The sequence below is a fragment of the Chiloscyllium punctatum genome, chromosome 20 (genome assembly GCF_047496795.1).
Source record: "Chiloscyllium punctatum isolate Juve2018m chromosome 20, sChiPun1.3, whole genome shotgun sequence".
In the NCBI taxonomy this organism is placed as follows: domain Eukaryota; kingdom Metazoa; phylum Chordata; class Chondrichthyes; order Orectolobiformes; family Hemiscylliidae; genus Chiloscyllium; species Chiloscyllium punctatum.
The window spans coordinates 87824672-87842250 of NC_092758.1; the positions used below are offsets into that span (position 1 = coordinate 87824672).

General features: G+C 45.7%; 1 protein-coding gene across 3 annotated transcripts in view; it reads left to right on the forward strand.

The window, feature by feature from the left end:
• The window catches only part of LOC140492244 (fibroblast growth factor receptor-like 1), a 159989-nt gene extending 145758 nt beyond the window's left edge, over positions 1–14231 (forward strand). For all 3 annotated transcript variants that reach the window (XM_072591158.1, XM_072591159.1, XM_072591160.1), the window contains 4 exons: positions 3161–3256; positions 5610–5879; positions 9871–10224; positions 12321–14231. In XM_072591158.1, the coding sequence (XP_072447259.1) occupies positions 3161–3256; positions 5610–5879; positions 9871–10224; positions 12321–12703 (1103 nt within the window). In that variant the 3' untranslated portion in view covers positions 12704–14231. The remainder of the gene's footprint in view (positions 1–3160; positions 3257–5609; positions 5880–9870; positions 10225–12320) is intronic.
• The last annotated feature ends 3348 nt before the right edge of the window (positions 14232–17579 follow it).

Sequence of the window (17579 nt, forward strand, 5' to 3'; positions counted from 1 at the left end):
AGCAAGTTTTACCATTAGTCGGTCCTCCTATTTCAAAAGTGTTTTCCCAAAATGGGAAGGATCCAAGAAAAATATGCATCAAATTCAAATCAGCAAAAAGGCCGGCTTCAGTTTCAAGAACTGGAAGAGAAATTGCTTTTCAAAAATCAAAGTGGAAATAAATCTTCTTTGGATGAGTTACAAGGAATCTTGGGGCATTAGGCTTTTGCAAGCTTCAAGTGAAAGTATGTTCGCCAGCAAGACAGGCAGACGCCACACTACTCCTGGATTTGCAAATGAGGTGCCTTGCTTGTGGTACAGTAAGGGCAGAGTTACGTTAATTGCATCTGGGTATCTCATTGTTAATGACCTACTGGAGATGCTGCAGACCAAAATGCAACAGAAAAACTGAAAGAAGCACTGGAAATTAACAACACGGCAAGGTGGCTCAGTGGTAAGCACTGTTGCCTCACAGCACCAGGGTCCCAGGTTCGATTCCTGTGTGGGTTTTCTCCGGGTGTTCTGGTTTCCTCCTACAGTCCAAAGATGTGCAGGTCAGATGAATTGGCCATGATAAATTACCCATAGGGTTAGGTGCATTAGTCAGGGGGATTGGGTCTGGATGGGTTATTCTTCAGAAGGTCAGTGTGGACTTGTTGGGCTGAAGGGCCTGTTTCCATACTGTAAATAATGTAATCTAATCTAAAAACAGAAACAGCAGGTTTGGCAGCATTGATAGAACTGTCTGGTGAAGGATCACTGAACCTGACACATTAACTCTGATTTCTCTCCACAGATGCTGCCAGACCTGCTGAGCTTTTCCAGCAACATATGTTTTTGTTTCTAAATACCACATAACTTGGATTGTCAGTTCTCTGTAAATCTTCAATGTGATGTTTTGAGGGTGAGGGTTGGGTAAAAGAATGGGTTGTGATGATACTGTGGCTTGAAGAGGTGTCTTTTGTTTGTTTTTTTGTGGAGAAAGGTTGAGAGAGAAGTAGTGAGCAGTCTACTCAGAGTCACCAGAGTACACAGCTTGTGAGGACTTTTTTTTACAATTGGAACAATAGAAGCAGCCTGAATGGGTGGGGTCAAGCTCCCACAGAAGCAGGATTTTTAATTTTAGTTTTTCAATGGTAGTTTTGGGGTATTGAAGCTAGATGTAGAAGCTGCAAAGAACAATGCAGCATAGGAACAGACCTTTCGGCCCTCCAAGCCTGTGCTGACACAGTTTGCCCTTTCATACAAAAACTGTCTTCACTTACAGGATCCAAATCCCTCTATCCCCTTCCTTTTCACGTATCTATCCAGGTGTTTCTTGAATGCTGCTGTTGTAAGTGCTTCCACCACCCCCTCTGGCAGCATGTTCTAGACACTCACCACCCTCTGTGCGTGAAAAACCTGCCTCGCACATCTCTCTTAAACATCACCCCTCACACTGTGAACCTGTGTACCCTAGTAATTGACCCCTCAACCCTGGGAAATAGCCTCATACTCTTCACTCTAGCCAGGCCATTCACAATCTTATAACCTTCTATCAGGTCGCCCCTCAACCTCCTGCGTTCCAGTGATAACAAACCCAGCCTATCCAACCTCACTTCATAGCTAAGATCCCCCATACCAGGTAACATCCTGATAACCCTTTTCTGTGCCCTCATCCTTCTGGTAGTGTGGTGGCCAGAACTGTATGCAATATTCCAAGTGTGGCCAAACTAAAGTTATAAAGTCATAGAGATGTGCAGCATGGAAATAGACCCTTCGGTCCAACCCGTCCATGCCGACCAGATATCCCAACCCAATCTAGTCCCACCTGCCAGCACCCGGCCCATATCCCTCCAAACCCTTCCTATTCATATACCCATCCAAATGCCTCTTAAATATTGCAATTGTACCAGCCTCCACCACATCCTCTGGCAGCTCATTCCATACACGTACCACCCTCTGCGTGAAAACGTTGCCCTGTAGGTCTATTTTATATCTTTCCCCTCTCACCCTAAACCTATGCCCTCTAGTTCTGGACTCCCCCACCCTAGGGAAAAGACTTTGCCTATTTACCGTATCCATGCCCCTCATGATTTTGTAAACCTCTATAATATTACCCCTCAGCCTCCGACGCTCCAGGGAAAACAGCGTCAGCCTGTTCAGCCTCTCCCTATAGGTCAAATCCTCCAACCCTGGCAGCAGCATAACTTGTCTATCCTTATACTCAAAGCCCCTTCCAATGAAAGCAAGTATGCCAAAGGCTTCTTTAACTACCTTATCTACCTGCACTGCCACCTTCAGTGATCTGTGGACCTGCAGTACATCTCTCCCTACTACTCTCTCTCTCAAACAGATGTTCTTTCCTCCTGGACTGTGAGACAATCTATTTTACTGAATTTGCCTTTTGCCAAGGGCATGTTTATGAGATGTTACGATATTGGAACAGGTCCTGTTTATTGGAACAAATAAGTAGTTAAGTAATCTATTATTCTGTTAAGTTTTCCAATGAATTATTCCAATTTCTTCTTTCTTTTGTTTTATTTTAACTATAGTGTATAAATAAAGTGTGTTTTGCTTCAAACCTGGCAGTTTGACCAATCAAATTGCATTCAGAACACAACGCCTGGCACTTACCTTTAAAATAAGAAAAAGTTAAGGTCTGGGCTGTCTCCTTAATATGTTTTGAGGGGGGTTCGGTCTGGTCCATATCAGGATAAAGAAACTGAATCCTGCAAAAGTGGGTTGTTAATACTTTAAATCACAGGCACATGCAGAAATCCTAGAGTGAGATGGGGAAGTGATGACCTAGTGGAATTATTGCTGGAACACTAATCCAGCATCCCAGGTAACATTCCAGGGACAAATCTTGCCATGGCAGATGGTGGAATTTGTATTCAATAACAGTCTGGTATTGAGCATCTAACAAAAACATTGTCAAAAATAAAAACCCATCTGGTTCACTAATGACCTTTAGAGAAGGGAACTGCCAACCTTACCTGGTCTTGGCCTATATGTGACTCTAGACCCACAGCAACGTGTTTGATCCTTAACTGCTCTCTGGGAACTTAGGGATGGGCAATAAATGCTGGCCTAGACAGTGACTCCCTCATCCCATGAATGATCAAAACAAACAAGACTCCTTCCAGCTTCTGCCCCTCAAGTGACTGTGTGTGTTGTATGTGTGTGTGCCTTTTTACAGATGACAGCAGCAGTAGCAGTGTGAGCAGTGGTCAGCCCCTTCCTGAGGGATCGCAGTCAGACTTTGCAAGTGAAGACACCCCTGGAAAGCAGCTGGGTAAGTAGCCACTGGAAACTTGACGGTTCCTTTTCTGGGACAGGGACCTGGCTCCTAATGAAGACCAGGCTGAGTTATTTGCTGGCACGTGAACTGATTTGGATTCTGGACGGTCTCAATCTCATTCCCTTTCCGAGCTGTAGGGTCAAAGACTGGAGCAGCAAAGTGTTCCCTGTCATGGAAATGCCTCCCAAAACTCCCCTGCTGTTAGATGTGGTGGTGGGTGAAGGATTTACTTCCCCGTGGCATATTTAACATATTTGATGGAGCAGAGGTCAGAGGGATTTACTGTCTCACATAACCCAAAGTGCCCTGACCTGAGAGTAGAAAATGAGACTCAGGAGCATGGCATTCCTTCCTCGAGGTGACTTCTCTTGCTGAGGGTCCAATCTAGTTCTGGATGTAGGTTTGCTCACTGAGCTGGAAGGTTCATCTTCAGATGTTTCGTCACCATACTAGGTAACATCTTCAGTAAGCCTCCAAATTAAGCATTGGTGGTGTAGCCTGTTTTCTATTTATATATTTGAGCTTCCTTGTTTTGGTGATGTCATTTCCTGTGGTGACATCATTCCTATGATGATGTCATTTCCTGTTCTTTTTCTCAGGGGTGTAAATTGGATCCAAGTCAATTTGTTTGTCGATAGAAGTCCAGTTGGAATGCTATGCTTCTAGGAATTCTCGTATGTGTCTCTGTTTGGCTGTTTGAACAGGAAATGACATCACCACCCCAAGGGAACTCAAACATATAAATAGAAAGCAGGTTACACCACCAGTGCTTCATTCGGAGGCTCACTGAAGATGTTACCTAGTATGGTGACAAAATGTCTGAAAACAAACCTTCCAGCTCAGCGAGCAAACCTACATCCAGAACCTCAACCTGTGCTACAAATCTTCTCAAAACTCAGTCCAATTCAGTGTTCGCCTTATGTGCAAGTCATGCTGCTATAACGTGACAGTTATGTTTCACCACAACCTCACTTTGTAGGAGGTCACTACATCCGTTCAGTGTGTTCGCGTTATCCAAACAACATCCACAATCCATCAATCACGTTGTAGCCAATTCATGCTGATGTTATAGCAGAACAACCTGTACACAATAACAATTTTTATGACTGGGTTTATTTACTGTCGGTGATGATGGCACTCAGTAAGTTCCTCACTTTTCTACAAGAACCCCGGGATGTGTTATGCATCTTCCTAGTGTCCAGCTTCAGAATCGGCTCTCCTCTGCCATCTCAGACTAGGAGGATATTGTCCTGTACTGACCGCAGGCATCTCCTCATTCACATCAGGGTACCAGGGGTGCCCTGCTGGCTACATGGGGGCTTAAGTCAGAGCTGAGGATATTAATGATCCAGGAGCACATTCAGAGTATGTGACTGGCACTGACTCTAAGGTACTGGCCACGTCCCATAACATCTCCCAGAAACTCCAGAGGGAGTTTTCTGATAGGTATAGAATCGAATCCCTACAGTGCGGGCCATTCACCCTGTTGACTCCATACCAACCCTCCAAAGAGCAGCCCACCCAGACCCAGCCCCCTACCCTTTCTTCATAACTCCATGTTTCCCATGGCTAACCCACCTAGCCTGCAGGTCACTGGACACTTTAACACCAATCCACTCTAACCTGCGTATCTTTGGACTGTGGGAGGAAACCGGAGCACCCGGAGGAAACCCACGCAGACACAGGGAGAATGTGAAAACTCCACACAGTTACCTGAGGCTGGAATCGAACCCGGGTCTCTGGTGCTGTGAGGCAACAGTGCTAACCACTGAGTCACCAATTATTTCAAATAAACCTGACTCGAGAGACCCCAGAGCAAGAAGGGACATGAGCCTAGGTCTCCTGGTCTGGAGGCAGGGACATTACCACTGCACCACCCGCATCCCTAGCTACTCTGATAACTTTACCACACCCACTGGGGGCAGCCCATTGAGTACTTGAAGCATTTGGTCTGTGGGGTGGCACGGTGCCTCAGGGGTTAGCACTGCTGCCTCACAGCACCAGGGTTCGATTCCGGCCTTGGGTGACTGTCTGTGTGGAGTTTGCACATTCTCCCCGTGTCTGCGTGGGTTTTCTCCCAGAGTCCAAAGATGTGCAGGTTAGGGCTAACCTGCCTGTAGTGTTCAGGAATATGTAGGTTAGATGTATTAGTCAGGGGAAAATGTAGAGTAAAAGGGCAGGGGGATGGCTGTGGGCAGGTTACTGTCGGTGTGGACCTTTGTTGGGTTGAAGGGCCTGTTTCCACACCGTGGGGATTTTATGATTCTACACAACGATCCAAGCGAAGCTCAGTGTCTTGACATCTCTTCCTCTAAACCCCCATCCCAATTCCCTCTCCTCCCCTCAGTGAAGCCTCGGTTTACACAGCCCAGTAAGATGCGGCAGCGGGTGATAGCGCGACCTGTTGGCAGCTCAGTCCGGCTGAAGTGCACGGCCAGCGGGAACCCCCGGCCCAACATCGTGTGGTGGAAGGACGACCAGCAGCTGTCGGAGAACAAGAGGAACAGGTGGACCCTGAGCCTGAGGAATCTCAAACCCGAGAGCAGTGGGAAGTACACGTGCCACGTCTTCAACTCGGCCGGAGAGATCAACGCCACCTACAAACTCGATGTGGTTGGTGAGTCTCTGCTCTCACAGGAGATGACCTCAGAAAGGTGTGCGGGGGTGGTACAGGGGTAAGGGACTTTCATTTGTGTAGCACCTCTCCCAACCTCAGGGCAGCTCTCAGCTAATGGCATACCTTTGAAGTGAAGTCAATGTAGTAATGAAGGAAACGAGGTAGTCAGTGGAGAGGAGCTGGTGCCCTCGTGGTCCTATTGCTTCATTATTAATCCAGAGGCTCCAGGTATTGTTCTGGGGACACAGGTTCAAACCCTATCATGGCAGATGATGGAATGTGAATTCAATAATAATCTAACATTTAAAGTCTATTATTGACTGCAAAACCACTGTTTTAAAAAAAAAGGGATAAACCTATCCTGCTCATAAATATCCTTTAGGGAAGGAATCTGCCATCCTTACCTGGTCTGACCTCCATGTGACTCCAGACCCACAGCCACGGGGTTGACTCCTAACTGCCCTCTGGGCAATTAAGGATGGCTAATAAATACTGGCCTAGCCAGAGATGCTCTCATCTAGTGAATCATTAAACAAAAACTTCTCACAAGCTGTAATGACTGGGTAAAGGGTCTCTGTGCTACAGCTGTAGTGTCCCTGCGTCTGGGCCAGGAGGCCTGGGTTTAAGTCCTATTTGCCTCAGAAGTGTATCGCAGCACAGATTGGGTGAAAATGTCTGTAGTGACTGGATAACCTGACTGTTCATTGAGGGGTGAATATTAACTCCCTCATATTTGAAACAAAAACAGAAATTGCTGGAAAAACTCAGCAGAATGCCTTCTCTCCATCGATGCTGCCAGATCTGCTGAGTTTCTTCAGCAATTTCTGTTTGTCTTTCTGATTTCCAGCATAGAACATAGAACAATACAGCACAGAACAGGCCCTTCGGCCCTCGATGTTGCACCAACCTGTGAACTATTCTCAGCTCATCCCCCTACACTATCCCATCATCATCCATGTGCTTATCCAAGGATTGTTTAAATCTCCCTAATGTGGCTGAGTTAACTACATTAGCAGGTAGGGCATCCCACACCCTTAACACTCTCTGCGTAAAGAACTTGCCTCTGACATCTGTCTTAAATCTACCACTCCTCAATTTGTAGTTATGCCCCCTCGTACACACTGACGTCATCATCCTAGGAAAATGACTGTCACTGTCTACCCTATCTAATCCTCTGATCATCTTGTATGTCTCTATCAAATCCCCTCTTAGCCTTCTTCTTTTCAATGAGAACAGACCCAAGTCTCTCAGCCTTTCCTCATAAGATCTTCCTTCCAGACCAGGCAACATCCTGGTAAATTTCCTCTGCACCTTTTCCAATGCTTCCACATTCTTCTCGAAATATGGTGATCAGGACTGTACACAATACTCCAAGTGTGGCTGCATTAGCGTTTTGTATAGTTGCAGCAAGATATTGCGGCTCGGGAACTCAACCCCTTTCTGAATAAAACATAACACACCATATGCCTTCTTACAGCACTATCCACCTGGGTGGCAACTTTCAGGGATCTATGTACATGAACTCCAAGATCCCTCTGCATATCCACACTACCAAGAATCTTTCCATTGACCCAGTACACTGCCTTCCTGTTATTCTTACCAAAGTGTATCACCTCACATTTAACTGCATTGAACTCCATTTTCCACCTCTCAGCCTAATTCTGCAGTTTATCCAAGTTCCCCTGCAATGTAACATTCTTCCACAGTGTCCACTACTCCATCAACTTTAGTGTCATCTGCAAATTTACTAATCCATCCACCTATGCCTGTGTCTAAGTCATTTATAATAATGACAAACAGCAGTGGTCCCAAAACAGATCCTTGTGGAACACCACTAGTAACCGGACTCCAGGCTGAATATTTTCCATCAACCACCACTCACTGCCTTCTTACAGAAAGCCAGTTTCTAATCCAAACTGCTAAATCACCCTCAATTCCATACCTCTGCATTTTCTCCAACAGCCTACCATGTGAATCTTATCAAAGGCTTTACTGAAGTCCATGTACACCACGTCAACTGCCCTACCCTCATCTACCTGCTTGGTCACCTCAGTTCTTTATTCTTTTTATGTCATGTCCCTTCCTATTTGAAACCGGACCATGGAATCTTATATCATTGCCCAAGAGGCTAAGCACTGCCTTATCATCTCATCTTAAAGATAGCGTCTCTGACAGTGCAGCACTCCCTCAGTTTTACATTGGTGTCATCAGCCTGGATTGTGTATATCTCAGCGTTTGAACTGCAGCCTTCTGTCGCAGAGATAAGTGTGCAGAGTCAGTGCAGTTTAGAGATCTCTGGGTTTAGAAGAGGGTTATCTGAGTGTCCTTACCATGGAAGGGAGAGATTCACCAAAATTTGTGTCGAAAGAGTGGATGAGAGTCATAGAGTCATGCAGCATGGAAACTGATCAAGTCTCCTAAACGGAACTAGTCCCATTTGCCTGCATTTGACCCATATCCCTCTAAACCCTTCCATTCGTGTTCCTGTCCAAATGCCTTTTAAATGTTGTAATTGTTCCTGCACCCACCACTTCCTCTGGCAGCTCATTCAATACATGAACTACCTTCTGTGTGACAAAGTTGCCCCTTGAGTTCCATTTAAATCTTTCTCCTGTCACCAATGCCCTCTAGTTTTGGATTCCCATACCGTTGGCTGTTCAACTTATCTGTGCCCCTCATGAGTTTATAAACCTCTGTCCGGGTGATTTTGGATTGCAGAAAGAGGCAGAGTTATAATGGAGGGAGCCATGGGAACAGTTTTATGGACTGGAACATGGATTTTAAAATTTAACGTGTTGGGTGAACGGAAATGGAAATACAGAGTATTCAAGGGGTGCCGTGACAACACACTGACTGACTTGACAAGACAAAAAGGGTCAATCAAGTCAGAAGACAGAGAAACACACACACACACACACACACACACATTTGTCACTCCAGAATGTCCCTAAGGATGGAGAGAGACTCTGATCATGGGGGGGACAGCTGTCATGTCCATCCAAGTGACCAATCCATGAGCTAGCACTGGCAGAGATGGAGCCTCCCTCTCTGAGAGTGGGAGAAGAACCCAGACCAAAGTGGGGTATTTAAAAGTAACATTTCAAAAATTAGAGCCTGTGCTGCGAGTCAGTGCACAAACACTGCAATCTTGTCTCAAATTCCTCCTCTGCGACTTTATAACTCTGTTAAAACTGCATGGAGTATGAGAGGGAAGGGGATTACAGCCCAGCCCATTCGCATGGCCAACTCCCAACCAGATGTATGTCACTGTGGAGAAGGAGGCCATTCAGCCCTGTGCCTGTACTAGCTCGTTAAATAAACATCCGTTACCTCGCGCCAATCTCTTGACATTTCCCCGAACCTTTGCAGATTATTTTTATCCAAATAATCATCCGAAGTTCCCTTGAATGCTTTACATCAACTTGTCCCCACTGTTCCAGTGACTGCACACTTACCACTTCTCGAACCCTCCCCACATACACACACACAGACACACACAAATAGACACACACTCACACATAGACACACAAACACATGCACACACAGACAGGTACAGACATACACACATACACAGATCCATATATACACACACTCACATATATATATATATATATATATAGAAACATAGACACAGACACACACATACAGATACACAGACACACACAGACACACACACATGGACACACAGACACACATACATACACAGACACACACATGGACACACAGACACACACCTACAGATACACAGACACACACACACAGACACAAACACACAGACACACACACATGGACACACAGACACACTCACATACACACACATACAGAGACACAGACACACACACTCTCCGAAACGTACGCTATCGCCTCGGACAGAAATTAAGGCAATGAGAAACAAAAATCTCGGGGCAACAAATGGGGAAATCATGTTCTAGAAAGGTTTCTCATTCCAATCATTGGCTTTTGACCTTTATTTGGTTTTGTTTTGTCACAGAGAGGACAAGATCCAAGCCTGTTTTAACCGGCACTCATCCAGTGAACACCACCGTCGAGTATGGAGGTACAACATCCTTCCAGTGTAAGGTACGCAGCGATGTGAAGCCTGTGGTCCAGTGGCTAAGACGCGTGGAGTATGGGACTGAGAGCAAGTACAATTCCACCATCGAGGTCGGGGGTCAGAGGTTTGTGGTCCTCCCGGCCGGTGATGTCTGGTTTCGCCCAGATGGTTCTTACCTCAACAAGCTGCTAATAGCACGGGCGACGGAAGACCACTCCGGCATGTACATCTGCCTGGGGGCCAACACCATGGGCTACAGTTTCCGCAGCGCCTACCTCACTGTGCTCCCAGGTGGGTCAGCCATCTTGCTTTGGGTTAAGGAATCAACTTGAAATGACTCAGGAACATTGAGATAGAACAGGGCAGACACAAACCTGTTCAATGTAATGCCTAACCCTTATCATTAACAATGATTTGAATATCCTTTTGTCACTTGTACTCCTGTACTGTGAACCTTTTTTTTGCAATGGCTGTCTTTTAATGGCTTCATCTTAGATACAAGTACCTAGGTACAAATCTTACAGAGTAAAAAAAATTGTTGTTGTACAAAAAAGGATTAAAAGGAAAGCAGTAGCATTACTTACAGTGTCCAAGAATGACTAAGAAATGAGGTAGTTATAACATTGTGAGAAGGATTTACATTACAATCCAGTTAAGTTCCAAAATGACCCATTCTAACGTAACAATTCTTGGTGATACCCATTTAAATCCGTCTCCGAATTAAGTTTCCAATGTCTTCCTGAAGTCATAGAGTCATACAGCACAGAAACAGACCCTTCAGCCCAACTCGTCCAAGTAAACCAGGATTCCGGGACTGAACTAGTCCCACTTGCCTGCGTTTGACCCATATCCCTCCTCACCTTTCCTATCTGTGCACCTGTCCAAATGTCTTTTAAGAGTTGTAATTGTACCTACCTGTACCTCTAACATAACTTTTATGTTAGAGTTTCCGTTGTTTACACTGGGACAACAAAAGAACATGAGAACTCGGAGCAGGAGTATGCCATCCGGCCCCTCGAACCTGCTCCCCCATTCAATAAGATCATGGCTGACCTCTTCGTGGCCTCATCTCCACTTACCTGCCCCCTCACCATGACCCTTAACTCCCCTTTACTGATCAAAACTCTATCTATCTTTACCTTAAAAACATTCAGTGAGGAAGCCCCAACCACTTCCCTGGGCAGGGAATCCCACAGATTCACAGCCCTTTGGGTGAAGAAGTTCCTCCTCAGCTCAGTCTGAAATCTGCTGGCCAGGACGTGAAGAAGCTTAGACCACTCTCAGAGATGGCAGTTTGATGAAATCCTTGCAGTCTGTACAAAATGGTTTTGGACAGACTCAAGCCAGGCAGCAGCTCAAGACTTAGCTGGGCACACGTGCAGGAGTCAATATTGCTCCCATTTCAGCATTTGTTGATATTAAGTTCAATCCAAGAGGCTTTGGGGATGGTGGGTGTGACAATCACGATTATCAGTTTCGAAAGTACAGGTTGTTCTGCTATAATGTGGTAGCTGTGTTCCTGTGCGACCCTCCACTATGGAAATCGCAATACAAAATCGCACTATAGAAAATCATGCTATAGAAAATCACAATAGAAAAACGTGCTATAGAAAATCGCACTATAGAAAATCACGCTATAGAAAATCACAGTAGAAAAACGCGCTATAGAAAATCACAATAGAAAAACGCGCTATAAAAAAATGCGCTATAGAAAATCGCGCTATAGAAAATTCACTGTAGAAAATCGCACTATAGAAAATCATGCTATTAAAATCATGATAGAAAAATGCGCTATAGAAAATTGCACTATGGAAAATCGCACTATTGCAAACCACTATTAAAAACCACGATAGAAAATTGCGCTATAGAAAATCGTGCTATAGAAAATTGCGCTATGGAAAATCGTGCTATAGAAAATTGCACTATGGAAAATCATGCTATAGAAAATTGCGCTATGAAAACCTCCCTGTAGAAGATCGCTAATAGAAAATTGCGATACCCATTCAGTAGAAAGTTCACATTATCCAAACAATGTCCACAGTTCATCAATCGCATTATGGCAGAATCACCTGTACAGACATATTACTGGGGCAGATCATTCACTCGATCTGGGAGTGTTTGGCAGGAGGGATGTCCTCTCTGTGCACGAACATGCTCTGAGAGGAATTGTGAACAGCGCAGGCCAGTACCATTCCACAGTGATAGCTGGCATCCGAAATGGGATGAATTTGGCCAAGACTGTGGGAGATTGAGTGAACATTGAGAGACCTGCCTCTCTGCACCACACAGCCCTCAGTAAAATGGGACTCCTAGTTTGGAAACACTGTGGTGACTGCTTTCTTTCCTTTTCTGTTGCATGTTATTTCTGGACCGTCGCTCGCATGCAGACCCCAAGATCGAGAAGACGACCACTTCTTCGCGTGCGGCCAGTGGCTTACCGTGGCCAGTGATCATTGGAATCCCAGCAGGTGCCATCTTCATCTCTGGCATGATCCTGCTCTGGTTTTGCCAGGCTCGGAGGCACAGCCCTGTGCCACCTCCACACCGGCACCAGAGGGACTGCATGGTCCTGGACAAAGACTGTGTGCCCATCAGCAGCCCGGAGTTCACCGTGGCCTCCCAGCCCCATCTGCTGGTCCAAGCTCCCGGCATGGTGCCCGCTGTTACCCCCAAAATGTACCCCAAGATCTACACGGACTACCACACCCACACCCACGCGCACACAGAGGGTAAAATCCACCAGCATCAACACTTCCACTACCAGTGTTAGCTGTGAAGGTCTGCATCTGGCAAGGGCGGGGGGCACCATGCCAACTGGTGACACTCTCATGGAAGAACACCAAGTGCAAAATGAGATGTTGGCTCCCAAACTCATTGCCGGTGAGGTATTTTTCTGTCTGAAATGTGAACCCACAGCCCCACTTTGAGAAGTCTGTTTCGCTGACCTCAAGCGACAGCTCCCTTGCGCGTCCAGCTCCAACAGAACTCCTCCTTGGCTTCAGTGGGGGTAGGACAAGGACTGGAATCAGCCGTAGTCTGAAGGACCCAACTGCCAAGAGAGAGGTGGCTGCTGCCAACGCCTGATCTAAACTATCTCCAAGAGATTCTGCCTTTGTTTGATCTGTTTATCTTGTTTCTCTGTGTTACTAATCTCTCTAAAGTGATGGGCTACCTGTCCACTCCTTATTTTCTGCACAGTTCAGCTTTTATTTGTTTGAAGTGAGGTGTCCAGAAATGTCTAAGGTGGATAATGGGGCAGGTTTGGCTTTCTGACATTTCCCAGCCAGGTATTTGTCTCTCGATCGGTTAGGATCCCTTTGCTTTGAACGCATTGAGGTTTTTTGATGAGCCATCATGATCAGCAAAGCAAGAAAAGTGTATTTGACTTATCCTTCCCTCCCAGGCCGTGCCATCCTCTGCTTTAGACTTGACCAGAGTAACAGCTTGAAGACACTGGGCCCGAATATTTAATGGTCAGCCAGTGCAAGGGAGGTGATGGCCAAGTGGTATTATTGCAAGACTATTAATCCAGAAAGCTCAGCTAATATTCTGGGGACCTGGGTTCAAATCCCATCATGGTGGAATTTGAATTCTAATGAAAACTCTGGATTAAGTGATAAACATTGTTGATTTTTGGAAAAATCCATCTGGTTCACTAACGTTTTTTAGGGAAGGGAATCTACCATCCTCACCTGGCCTGGCCTACATGTGACTCCGACCCTCAGCAATGTGGTTGACTTCCAATTAGGGATGGCGACTGAGATGAATTAAAGAAAGTGATGCCTCTTCCCCCATGTTTTAGTGAAGCCATATTTCTTGACAATCTCTAATCTCAATCAGGAACGAAAATTTATAACAAACTAAAGCAATTGTTCTTCTCTTCTGGACTGTTGGTTCCTGCTCCAGTTCCAGGTAAAGAAATTAGGGTCAGCAATTGGGGTTACATAGAACAGAGAGCAGTACAGCACAGTACAGGCCTTTCAGCCCACGATGTTGTGCCGACCACTGATCCTCATGGATGCACCCTCAAATTTCTGTGACCATATGCATGTCCAGTAGTCTCTTAAATGTCCCCAAAGACCTTGCTTCCACAACTCATCTCCCCTTAGTCCAATCCATGCTTTTTCAGGCAAATATCTGGACACCTCTGCACTGAGGTATGCAAGGGCGTGACTGTATATCTGCTCAACAGTATGAGGTAAAAAGACAGCAAAAATATGTACAAAGGATATAATTGGATGATATTTTCTCATCAAAATATTTATGAGAAGTCAAATAATTTTATTAATAAAAAAGGAAAAGCCTTCTTTCTATGTTGAAACATTGCTTGATGGGACACTCCAATGCGGGGTCCTCCAGTTTAGCTATCTCAGACTTGCACAGCGATGATACACAGGTGAGTTTAAGGAAATGTTTTTGTGAATTTTTCAAATCAATTCAAGCAAGAAGTAGTGGGACAGTGTGGACACCAATCCTCAGAATCCTCACCACCTCCATCCTCTGAGTTCCTCATCTCGTCAGGTCACCTCAAGGGTCGGAATCTTGGCATTCGAAGTTCAGTTCCTCAGCCCCCCCAACGAGACAAGATTTATCTCTAGATGTTTCACACTCACTCCCACGGCACTGGTTCATTGTGGTTCAGCTACACTTACAGTGGGGCTGCTGTGCAGTGATTGAGATGAAAGAATCCCTTTAACTGTCCCCCCCCCCCCCTCCTGTGATCGGGGAATGACAATCTCACGGAAGGTGACAGACCTCTAGCTTTCTCTCCCTGCCATGTGAAAGTGTTCTCCTAGCTCCCTGTGTGTAACAACTCTGATAGAACTATGTATTGAGCTGAATTAGTTTCATTGTCACTTGCACTCAAATGTTGCTGCTAATGGCCCTGTTTTAGGTACAAGATACCGAGGTACAGATTCTGAAGTACTTGGTACACAACTGAAAGAACAGTCAATAACACTGTACCAGCATGAAACTTCATTATGTGGGCAGAAATACACCTAATCACAGAATCCCGACAGTGTGAGAGCAGGCCATTCCGCCCATTGAGTCCACACCAATCCCACCCAGACACACCTCATCCTTGTAACCCTGCATTTCCCATGGCTAACCTGCATTTCTTTGAACTGAGGGAGGAAACCCACGCAGCCAAGGGGAGAATGTGCAAACTCCACACACACAATCATCCGAGGCTGGAATCGAACCCGGGTTCCCGGCGCTGTGAAGCAGCAGTGCTAACCATTGAGCCACTGTTTGTTTTCAAGCTTCCTCTGTGACTTTCTAAATCAGATCTGGGAGAGTGCTCCAACCCATGTATACACGTCCTTCTGTTGTATCCATGGAGGATTGTGATACGTCCACCATTAAATCCTATTGACCATTCCAGAGGAAGTGCTGGATGTGGGCATAATTACAATAAAAGACACTTGGATAAGTACATGAATAGGAAAGGTTTGGAGGGATATGGGTCAAGTGTAGGCAGGTGGGACTAGTTTAGTTTAGGATTATGGTCAGCATGGATGGGTTGGACCGAAGGGTCTGTTTCCGTGCTGGACGACTGTATGTTCCACTGAATTTTCAGTTGCACTAGAACTAATGGAGACATTGGAAACACAACAAAGCAGTGATATTCACGTTTCCACACGAGCACAATAAACTTTGATATTTATATCGCATCTTTCACATCGATGGAATGTCCAAAAGCACCATCCAGCCAATGAAGTGTTTGAAGTGTAGCCATTGTGAAAAACAAGAGCAGCTCCCACAAACCTCAGTGAGGTGCTGAGCAAAGGGCGTGAGCCTGTGGTGAGGCTGGCTGAAGATGAGGGACATCAGGAAAAATCTTCACTTTCTCTTCAAAGTGGAGCTGTTGGGTGTGTTACAAAGACCTGAGCGAGTGGACAGGACCTCAAATAACATCTGATCCTGTAGACAGCACCATTGACGCTGCAGCACTCCCTCAATAACGAAGTGGAGAGAGTCAACCTTCATCAGGTCCACAATCCTCGGACTCAGAGATAAGAGAAAGTGGACACTCCAGTCTCAAAATAGTTTGCAGGTGCAGAACCAATGAAGAGAAACTCAAGTTAAAATGGGAAAAAAATAAAGCCGGCTTTACTCAGTAAGAAAAGTGGTCACTTATAATACAGTGACAAAGAAAGACTTTCGTCAGCCACTCAGTGTGGAATTAAGCCAAGTGCGCAGCATCCAGGGGTCCACATTTTTTATCCCAATCTGTGTGGAGTAAACTGTTCTCATCCTGAGCACAGATGAGAAATGAGGTGTGAAGAACACAGACAGAAGTTCCCACTCCAAGTCTCCATTCATTTACCAGGCGTGAAACATGTCACTGTGAAATCAGGCAGGGAAGAAAAACAACACGAACTTCCTATCCTCTGGAAAGAATGTTTAATTTGAGACCAAGGCAAAAGACTTCACAAGAAAGGTGCAATTTGATTCAGTTGGTGTTAGATTATTATTGGAAGGTTTGTCCAGCAATATTTCAGTGTCGAGACATGCTGACACATCTTTTCAAAGAACATGTAGTGCACATTTACGGGATGGGGATTTCAAATTCAGGACCAGCACAAGGGCAACTGCAGAATTCAGAGAAATGCAGAAACTGCACTAATAGACACAAACTGCAGGGCCTGCAATGAGAGACACACACTGCAGGAACTGCACTGATAAACACACACTGCAGGAACTGCACTGATAGACACACACTGCAGGAAGTGCACTGATAGACAAACATTGCAGGAACTGAACTGATAGATACACATTGCAGGAACTGCACTGATAGACACACATTGCAGGAACTGAACAGATAGACACACACTGCAGGAATTGCACTGATAGACACACACTGCAGGAAGTGAACTGATATACACACACTGCAGGAATTGCACTGATAGACACACATTACAGGAACATACCTGACTGACTCACACAGCAGGAACTGCACTGATAGACACACACAGCAGGAACTGCACTGACAGACACACACTGCAGGAACTGCACTGACAGACACACACTGCAGGAACTGCACCGACAGACACACACTGCAGGAACTGCACCGACAGACACACACTGCAGGAACTGCACCGACAGACACACACTGCAGGAACTGCACCGACAGACACACACTGCAGGAACTGCACTGACAGACACACACTGCAGGAACTGCACTGACAGACACACACTGCAGGAACTGCACTGATTGACACACACTGCAGGAACTGCACTGACAGACACACACTGCAGGAACTGCACTGACAGACACACACTGCAGGAACTGCACTGACAGACACACACTGCAGGAAAAGCACTGATAGACACGAAGTGCAGGAACTGCACTGATAGACACACACTGCAGGAACTGCTCAGAGAGACACACACTGCAGGAATTGCACTGATAGACACACACTGCAGGAAAAGCACTGATAGACACACACTGCAGGAAAAGCACTGATAGACACACACTGCAGGAAACGCACTGATAGACACACATTGCAGGAACACCACTGATAGACACACCCTGCAGGAACTGCTCAGAGACACACACTGCAGGAATTGCACTGATAGATACACATTGCAGGAACTCCACTGATAGACCCACATTGCAGGGACGGAACTGAAAAACACAC